We start from the raw sequence: 10,135 nt of genomic DNA, 5'->3' as shown, positions 1-10,135 counted from the left end.
CGCGAAACAGCAGCAGAGCAGCACTGACTTCTCAGTCTACCCTGTAAAACTTTGATTTCTGTCGTCCCATTTTTGAAGACAAGTTTTATACATGGGTGAAACGAAGATTACTCCTGAGGTGTTGGAGCAACTACTGCAATTTTACAATCTTACTCGTCAGGAGTTTATTGAGACGTATCATATTCAGCCGTTGGTTTACATCCCTGAGTTACCGGCCAGCGCCAAAACGGCCTTTGTTATTTTGTACACGGTGATTTTCCTAATGGCTCTCATTGGCAATAGTCTGGTTGTCTATATTGTCTTAAGAAAGCGCGGGATCCAGACTGCCACGAATATTTTCATCTGCTCTCTAGCCGTCAGCGACCTTCTGATATCTTTCTTCTGCATCCCATTCACTCTGCTGCAAAACATCTCCTCTGAATGGTTCGGGGGTGAGTGTAAATTATAAAGCATTGTTATATTATAAAAAAAAGTTTGTAATGCATGTAATATACAAGTTTAGTGCGCTTGCAATATGTTCTGCAAGTTTCAGTTTTCTGTTGACAACCAGTGAATCTGCTGATGATAAATCCATTCAAGAGCCAAATGTATCGTAAGGATTTCTTTTAAGAGAGAAAGGTTTTCTAGTTTGTAGTAACCTAGTTTAAACACATGTGCCAAGCACTTCGAAACGTAATCTTTGGTTACATGTTGTCTTATCTTCAGAAAAAACAATGATGTTTTGATTTAATGACTCTGAAATTCCAGCCATTTTTTTTTTATTTTTTTATCCATCACAGGACAACAAAATATATTCTTGCATGTTGATTAAGTCTCACTGTCTTTGAATTGGCTGACATATATATTTTTTAATATTAATCACCTATATTAAAACTTTTTTTGGCCCTTTAAAGAGGCTTAATTTTTAACAATTTCCAAATAGTTACACCATCTAGAAATTATTGACAATAAACCCCACAATAACTCAGAGACTAAAAATCTCAACGTATTTTTTAAATAATGCAATATATCTTAACAAATCACGTTGTCACCTTTATGTAGTGTTTTTAAAAATACAGATTGTTACAGTGTCAATAATGCAAAATGACAATAGTAAACACTCAATTTTCAGATAAAGGCAGTTCATCATTGAATTCAGTGATGTCATCATCCAGCTCAGTTTAGTTTAAATAGTATCAAGCTGACGATATCGCTGGATAGTGTCCCCATCTAAGCAAGCCACAAATATGAAGGGATGTAGGCTCTAGTTGGCTTCTCTTTCAACTCGTCAGTCAAAAACTTTGATGGGTTGTAATTAAAGTTTGCTAAAGCAAAAGACTCAGCAAGTAAACTCTCTAATTATAACATTTAATCATTTGTAGGTGCGTTGGTGTGCAAGACAGTTCCCTTTGTTCAGACCACTGCGATTGTGACTGGCATTCTCACAATGACCTGCATCGCTGTGGAGAGGTATCAGGGGATTGTACACCCTCTGAAAATAAAAAGACAGTGCACACCACAAAGAGCATACAGAATGCTGGGTGAGTAGTTTCTGACAACCATTATCCTTCACACACACATGCACAAATATATATATATATATATATATATATATATATATATATATATATATATATATATATATATAATTCACCAATTCACTATCTCAACAAATTAGAATACTTCATAAGACCAATAAGAATTTTTTTTTTTTTTGTGAATTGTGGGCCTTTCAGGATAGTATGTTAATTTAGTGTACATACTTGGTAGGGGCTCCTTTTGCTTTAATTACTGCCTCAATTCTGCGTGGCATGGAGGTGATCAGTTTGTGGCACTGCTGACGTGCTATGGAAGCCTAGGTTTCTTTGACAGTGGCCTTCAGCTCATCTGCATTTTTTGGTCTTTTGTTTCTCATTTTCCTCTTGACAATAATCCATAGATTCTCTCTGGGGTTCAGGTCTGGTGAGTTTGCTGGCCAGTCAAGCACACCAACACCATGGTCATTTGATCAACTTTTGGTGCTTTTGGCAGTGTGGGCAGGTGTCAAATACTGCTGGAAAATGAAATCAACATCTTCAAAAAGCTGGTCAGCTGAAGGAAGCATGAAGTGCTCCAAAATTTCTTTTCCTTTTCAAAAAAGACAAATTTTCTTTTCATTTTCAAAAAGCACAATGGACCAACACCAGCAGATGACTGTCTGTGGAAACTTAATACTTGACTTCAAGCAACTTGGGCTATGAGCTTCTCCACCCTTCCTCCGGACTCTAGGACCTTGGTTTCCAAATGAAATACAAAACTTGCTGTCATCTGAAAAGAGGACTTTGGGCCACCGGGCAACATTCCAGTTTTTCTCCTTAGCCCAGGTAAGATGCCTCTGACGTTGTCTGTGGTTCAGGAAATTCCTTGAAACATCTGTGTGTGGTGGCTCTTGATGCCTTGACCCCAGCTTCAGTCCATTCCTTGTGAAGTTCACTCTAATTCTTGAATCGATTTTGCTTGACGATCCTCATAATGCTGCAGTTCCACGCTTTTTCCTTCCACTCAACTTTCTGTTAACATGCTTGGATACAGCACTCTGTGAACAGCCAGCTTCTTTGGCAATGAATGTTTGTGGCTTACCCTCCTTGTGAAGGGTGTCAATGATTGTCTTCTGGAACTATCAGAGCAACAGTCTTCCTCATGATTGTGTAGCCTAGTGAATCAAGCTGAGAGACCATTTTGAAGGCTCAGGAAACCTTTGCAGGTGTTTTGAGTTGATTAGCTGATTGGCATGTCAACATATTCTAATTTGTTGAGATTAGTGTGCATTGAATTTAATAAATACATGAGTTTCAAAATTTTCCACCACATTCTAATTTATTGAGATGCACCTGTATAATATATATATACAAAATTATAAACGCAACACTTTTGTTTTTGCCCCCATTTTTCATGAGCTGAACTCAGATCTAAGACGTTTTCTATCAACAGATCTGTCCAAATCTGTGTTAGTGAGCACTTCTCCTTTGTCAAGATAATCCATCCACCTCACAGTTGTGGCATATCAAGATGCTGATTAGACAGCATGATTATTGCACAGGTGTGCTTTAGGCTGGCCTTTTGTGTACATAGAAAAAGTCTTCAAACTTTGAGTTCAGCACATGAAAAATGGGGGCAAAAACAAAAGTGTTATGTGTGTGTGTATACAGTAGATATTATTTTTGAAGTATTAGATCATGCATAATTTACTTTCCACTTCTAAGCATAAAGCATCTGCATAACTGAGTTTTCATTCTCTCTTAGGGGTTGTCTGGATTGCAGCCATGATGGTTGGATCTCCAATGCTCTTTGTTCAACAATTAGAGGTACTGATCAGATTTTTTTGCAGCTATATTTAATTTGAAGCTTTCAGAACATTCAAAACATCCCCATCCAACTTGCTGAAACATTACTAAGCATGCAGTCTGTGGGTGTATTACCATTAAAAAATTATACTTCAGGATTTCCCCAGGGATTAACTTGTTAGAAGCTGTCAGGTGACTTCTGGTCCAAGGCAAAAAGTATATATATTTTAGATTATTCACATAATAAAACTGGTCCATTTTATATGCTATTTTGATAATGGTTTCCATATTCTAATTAGTTATTTCAAATCTCTCTGTTATTTTCCTCTGTGTTCAGGTGAAATATGATTTTTTATATGATCTCCATCATGTGTGCTGTCAGGAGTGCTGGAGCTCGAGTGCCCATAGGAAGCAGTATGCAACCTTCATTCTAGTGTTTCTCTTCCTCCTGCCTCTTGCAGCCATGCTGCTACTCTACACCAGAATTGGTATTGAGCTCTGGATTCGGAAACAAGTTGGAGACTCTTCAGTCCTCAATACCATGAACCAAAGAGAGGTCTGCAAAATATCCAGGTCATTTTATTTTTATTTTTTTATGTTTCTCAGCGCATGCTGTATTTGACTGACTCTATTTCTTGTTTTATAGTGTTTTCTTTATAATATACACTACCGGTATAAGTTTGGAATAGTTCCGATTTTGTAACGTTTTTTTAAAGATATCACTTACGCTCACCAATCAGTGAAAACGTGAAATGTTATTTTAATTTAAATTAACTGTTTGATATTAATGTAATTTATAATGTAATTTGTTTCTGTGATGGCAAAGCTGAATTTCTTCAGTGTCAACTTGATGATTTGGTGCTCAAGAAGATTTCTTAATATTATCAATGCTGAAAGCCATTTTTGTTACCTAATAATTTTAATTGTAAACTGTGATTACTACCATTCAAAAGTTTGGAGTAAATGAGATTTAAAAAATAATAATAATATTTTTTGCACAAGAGACTTTTAAAAAAAACAAACAATAGTTATTCCAACTACCTTTTGACTGGTAGTGTATAAGGGATTGAATATCTAAAAACTGCTCATGATTACTCATTATGCAATCCTCTCTCTTTATGCAACAGAAAGAAACGAAGAGCCATCAAGATGATGGTCACCATTGTTGTGCTGTTTACTGTCTGCTGGGCACCTTTTCATACAGTTCATATGCTGTTTGAATACAGTAAGAAAACCAAAGTGTCCAGTAATATATCTGTGCACATTACAGTGTGTTTTCTTTGAAAATTCAGCTTTATTTTCTTGTTTCCAGATTACCTGAACAAAACATATGATGACATCACAGTCAATACGCTTATTGCTGTTGCACAGGCCATAGGATTTTCTAATTCTTTCAACAATCCTATTATTTATGCTTTTATGAATGAGAACTTCCAGAAGAACTGCATGTCCATGTCCACCTTTTCCTTTTGCATTAGGCGGTCCAGTCAACGTGTCGATGTTATGGACAAATCGACTAAGGACAAGGTACTTTTTTGTAAGTCTGCCAGACAAGAAGAAGACATCTCTGTCGTGAATACATATAGTTGATCAAGTACAATCTGCAAGAACAAACATGCAAACATCACTGTCTTTTCTGGAGTATCTATCTATCTATCTATCTATCTATCTATCTATCTATCTATCTATCTATCTATCTATCTATCTATCTATCTATCTATCTATCTATCTATCATCAAATATATACTGTTCAAAAGTAAGATCTTTTATGTCTTTTATGCTCACCAATGCCATATTTATTTATTCAAAATACCGGATAAACATTAATATTGATAAATATTATTACAATTATTCTATTGTAATTTATTCTATTGTAATTTATCAAATAAATGTAATTTATTCCTGTGATGGCAAAACTGAATTAGCAGCATACATTATTGCAGTCAAATGATCCTTCAGAAATAATTACAGTATCCTTAGTGTTCAAGTATGATTTTTTTTTATGTATGTCTATGTATGTATGTATATATGCATGCATTTATTTATTTATCAGTGGTGAACAGTTGTGCTCCTTAAAGGAGTAGTTCACTTTCATAATAAAAATTCTGTCATAATTTACTAACTTCCCACTTGTTCCAAAACTGAGTTTCTTTCTTCTATTGAACACAAAAGAAGATATTTTATAAAAATGTTGGGATCCTAACAGTTGATGAGGACCATTGACTTCCATAGTAGGAAAAAAACTCATACAGGTTTGGAACAAGTGGGGTGTTAGTAAATTATGACAGGATTTTTATTCTGAAAGTGAACTACTTTAATATTATTGTGCACAGGAAACTTTCATTAATAGAAAGTTCAGAAAAAAACATAATTTAAAAGAAGAAAAAAAATAGAAATCATTCAGGATTTTTTTTGTCTCCAAGACAATGACAGACCATTACATTTCTGCAAAGGTTTTTATTTATTTTAAATAAACTGTACTCACTGGTTTCATTATCCCGTCTGTGTGGTTTGTGTCAGTAAATGTCAAATCAATCAATAGGGTAAAAGTGTGATAGTAAGTGACAATGTGACATTGATTTAAATCCTGTAAAAATGTTAAATAAATTGACAGATTAAAACAGAACAGTACTGTTAGCATAAATAAGTTTCAGCTTCAGGTGTATGGGTAAATTTAAATGAATATTTTATCTTGAGCTCATTAAAAGATGCGCGACTGACTCCTAGCTGTAGGAAGTCGGAATTTTATCAAATCAATCAAATTACAACTGTTTACTTAAACGTTTAGAAATATTAACAAATTGTTTAATTCACATCGACTTGATTCAGATCATTAAAACACTTTCGTTCAAAGCAGCCAGTCGTGACTTACGATTAATAAATGTGAATTTATTGATCTGTGTTTATTTAACTTTTTCACTTCTAAATATTTAAAACATTCTATTTATATAAAAAAATGTTTTAAACATTTTCTGAAATCTGTTTTTAAACACACATTTTATTTATCATCGATTTTCAGTAAGGCAGTACCTCAATATACTGTAACGCCGCTCAGGCATATTCTCGGACACCTACGGGTCCTTCTTTCTTTTCCTCGTCCCTGAGCGAACAACGCTAAGATGGTGAGTCGACTGTGGACAAATGATTGTGAAAATCCGATTTAATCTTCTCCATCCAGCGATATTATATTGACATTGTTGCCATAAAGCACGCTTCATGTATATTATAACCAATATATAGCTACATTTAGAGAATATAATGAGTAAGACCTCTTCGGGAGACTGTAAAATGTTGGCGTCTCGCTTCATACCATCGTGCTACTCTTAGCAGTGGCTAGGAGGTTTAAAATGTTACATTGCGGATATATATGTGTATCCGTAGACCAGGAATGGGAACTATACAACATTGGACAATTAATATTGATCCCAGTATTTTGTATTTAGCCCATTTAGCTAAAGTGCTAACTGTGGTAGCATGCAAGAGTGTCTAAACACAGGTTTCGCTCTGCATCTATACAAGATGTTCACGTTTCCCTTTGAATACCGTTAATACGACTAATAAACACTTTTAGTACATGGCTGTCAAGTAAGTTAACTGGTTGGGGTAAGAAATGTGCCTGCCATGACAATAATAATCACTTCTGCTCTTTGTGAAATGGCTTCATCCAAGTTAAAAATCAGCAGAGATCATAGATTAAACCTAAATATATATATTTAAACCGTTTCATACTGTTTTTATTTTTTCTTTAAAGTTCCTAACAAATATCTCCTAATTGCAGAACGAGACAGTCACCGTCAGGACCAGAAAGTTCATGACAAACCGGCTGCTTCAAAGGAAGCAAATGGTAAGTGTGAAGCAATTTTTGTCTGCTGGCTTAATGTAACTTAGTTGGCTTATTCACGTTTTCATTATTGTTTCAGGTTGTAGATGTCCTGCATCCAGGCAAAGCAACAGTCCCCAAGACAGAGATCAGGGAGAAGCTTGCAAAAATGTACAAAACCACCCCAGATGTAGTGTTTGTCTTCGGCTTCAAAACTCAGTTTGGCGGTGGCAAGACAACAGGGTTCGGCATGATCTATGACTCGTTGGACTACGCCAAGAAAAACGAGCCAAAATACAGGCTGCAAAGGGTATGCTACTTGATGCATGTAGGATTGCATGATCAGTTTAATTTAAATAGAAAGGCTGTGACTTAAATATGCATGCGTGTTTCGGAGTGAAGTGCGGTATTAATCAGAAATGAAAACGCATAGTTTAATGTTTAAGAAGGAATAAAGATATCTGTAGATCTAAATATTGTATTTTTGCAGTTGTAATGTAAAATATAACATTAGTTATAGCATATGTTATAGTTCTATAACTTTATTTTATATATATATATATATATATATATATATATATATATATATATATATATATATATATATAGAGGGAGAGATATGAGTAACCGAGTGGCATTAGTAAAAGTGAACATTGTGTTTTATTAATTCTTTTCCTCAGCATGGCCTTTATGAGAAGAAAAAGACATCTAGGAAGCAGCGCAAGGAACGCAAGAACAGAATGAAGAAAGTTAGAGGCACCAAGAAAGCCTCTGTTGGTGCTTCTGGCAAGAAGGTAATGTTAATTTTATTGTTTTGAGTTTTCCAGAGGATTCGGTTTACTTATTTCTGTCTTGGGTTTTGATGTGTAACTTGTCATCTTTCCTCCTTTATCAAATGTCCATCTGGATTATAGAAGGTAAACACTTTCACAAGTAGACTAACTGCTGTGGAAGGAGAGTCTGGAGTGATCTGTAAAGTTAACTCCAAACATTTAGCTGCTATGTTAATGGCTAATGCTATTGACCAGTATGTGATTGGAAGTAATTCTTACAGGCAACTCGGTTTAATCCCACTCGAATAGTGCAACTAGTGTGCTCACTAATAGTGAAGTGCTGGATTATGTAGTAAAGTAGAATAAAGCTATATTTGTAATCGCTCTCTGAAATGGTTTACAAATTCATGTTTTTGTGGGGCTTAGTTTACATACCCACCATGAAAGTCTATTTCAGAGAGACACTCTAGAACGTGATAGTGTTAGTTAAAAGTTCTCATCTTTGTCCAATCTTTTGCCCTCTTTTGCCTCCCTGGGATGTATACAGAAGTGAAAGGCTTGAGGTTTCAGGAGAAGGTAGAATGGAAATCGGCATGGTGTGCTGATGTGATCCACTTTTTACCCCTTACTTGAAGTGCCTTGCATGTTAAGACCCAATGCCTCACCTCACTTGCAGATATTTTAAGGATCCTGTGTTTCTAACAAAGATAAAAAGATCTGTTTGAATTTATGTATTTGAATTGTTCCAGTCATCATATTTGACTGTTATAAATCACTACTAATTTGTAGCATGTTGTGTGTGATTAGCATTCACTCATTTGATGTAAACTAGTTTTCAGAAACAATCCCTCCCTCAGTTCTATCTTCCCTTGAAGTGAGAACTTGTCCTTGATGTACATACTTGGGGTTTTTGTTCGGGTAGTTTGAGTGTTGAAATGTTATAGAAAACTCATTGGAATGTTTTGTCTTTCCTTTCACAGTAAGACCTTCAGGGAAGACCATCGGCCTGAAAATGTTCTTGTACATTATCAACAAATAAATTCTTTAAAAAAAGTGGATCACAATGTCTTTGAGTCCTCAATCAGAAATGCAAAGTTTGTTTTTGCTTTAATGCTTAGTAGCACGGGACTGTAATGATTGATACAGATGTTAAATATAATATCTAAGTCTGTATGGATTTCATTACACTTTACAGCAGTGCTTCTCAGCTGGGGGCCTGGGGAGCCACTGCTCTGCACTTTTTGTATGTCTCCCTTATCTGACACATCAAGTCCAGCTGGTAGCCTCAGCTAATTAGCTGATCTGAATAGTAAGAACACTCTTGTTTATTGAAATGTTAACCTAATGCTGCATATCAGACAACTCGGATATAATAATTATATATTAGATTTATATGTATAATATTATGCTTTACATAATATATACAAAGATGTTTATTCTAGTATAACTATATAGAGACGTTATTTCCAGATCCAGTACATCGGTTCTCGTGCACGTCAGTAAGTCATTGATGGATTTGTATCCACCCAGTTTTTTTTTAATTTAGATTCGCATTTCTATTTTTTCTGCCCTTTTTAATTATTTAATTTATATATTCATAAACAGTATAATAAACTATAACAAAGCAATCAGAACTTTATAATATAATATTGTATTTGAATAAAGTTGAAGGTGTAATCTGCGGGTGGCTGCATAAGTCTGTCTTCTCACGATGCATTTAGGGCTGTGCAATTACTCCAGAGCACTCGAAGATCTACGATGATTTTCAAGTGCTACAAAAGTTACATTGCTTTTGGAAAACGGACCGTAATAGAAGGATCACACTTAAAGTCGTTTTTTATTAACTGCATAGGCTTACGAAGCTTTTGGAGAATCACAGCCCCAGAACTTGTGACAACCATTGCTTTACAACAGTCAGCTATACCTGCAGAGTAAAACCTTATAACCTGATACCACTATATCTGATTTCTGTGGCATCTTCTGATATCTTCAGCTCAAATATATTATTACAATATAATAAGTTGTGTTAAATTGTAATATAACACATTACTTATTTTACTTTGAGCATAAAATACTTTGAATTAAAGTAAACTTAAAACTTTTGACAAAAAGAAATATTTTAAACCTTTTATGCCCTATAATGTGTTGTATTTATGTATAATAATCAGTGCAGCTTTTATTGGGCAGACAGTTTGATATTATTTGAAACGTGGATGAATGAGAAATTAAAGAGCAGGATG

The 10,135-nt window shown here is 34.9% G+C and overlaps 2 protein-coding genes across 5 annotated transcripts; both read left to right on the top strand.

The window, feature by feature from the left end:
• LOC113096126 (pyroglutamylated RFamide peptide receptor-like) lies at window positions 1-4,924 on the top strand. 2 transcript variants are annotated; one of them, XM_026261568.1, is made up of 6 exons: window positions 1-431; window positions 1,362-1,520; window positions 3,262-3,323; window positions 3,685-3,875; window positions 4,430-4,527; window positions 4,615-4,924. In XM_026261568.1, the coding sequence occupies exons 1-6, from the start codon at window positions 92-94 to the stop codon at window positions 4,890-4,892; spliced, it is 1,128 nt and encodes a 375-aa protein (XP_026117353.1). In that variant the 5' UTR covers window positions 1-91; the 3' UTR covers window positions 4,893-4,924. The 2 variants fall into 2 exon arrangements, with proteins under 2 accessions (XP_026117353.1, XP_026117352.1); XM_026261567.1 differs by having other exon boundaries at window positions 3,640-3,875.
• Window positions 4,925-6,357: 1,433 nt separating this feature from the next.
• On the top strand, window positions 6,358-8,953 carry rps24 (ribosomal protein S24). Of its 3 annotated transcripts, XM_026261523.1 has the most exons (7): window positions 6,358-6,424; window positions 7,081-7,146; window positions 7,223-7,432; window positions 7,803-7,916; window positions 8,037-8,039; window positions 8,443-8,471; window positions 8,876-8,951. In XM_026261523.1, the coding sequence occupies exons 1-6, from the start codon at window positions 6,422-6,424 to the stop codon at window positions 8,446-8,448; spliced, it is 402 nt and encodes a 133-aa protein (XP_026117308.1). In that variant the 5' UTR covers window positions 6,358-6,421; the 3' UTR covers window positions 8,449-8,471; window positions 8,876-8,951. The 3 variants fall into 3 exon arrangements, with proteins under 3 accessions (XP_026117308.1, XP_026117309.1, XP_026117310.1); XM_026261524.1 differs by lacking the exon at window positions 8,037-8,039; XM_026261525.1 differs by lacking the exons at window positions 8,037-8,039; window positions 8,443-8,471 and having other exon boundaries at window positions 8,876-8,953.
• Window positions 8,954-10,135: the final 1,182 nt, after the last annotated feature.

This window comes from Carassius auratus, unplaced genomic scaffold, assembly GCF_003368295.1.
Source record: "Carassius auratus strain Wakin unplaced genomic scaffold, ASM336829v1 scaf_tig00215878, whole genome shotgun sequence".
Classification (NCBI taxonomy): Eukaryota; Metazoa; Chordata; class Actinopteri; order Cypriniformes; family Cyprinidae; genus Carassius; species Carassius auratus.
This window is presented reverse-complemented; position numbering and strand designations above follow the sequence as displayed.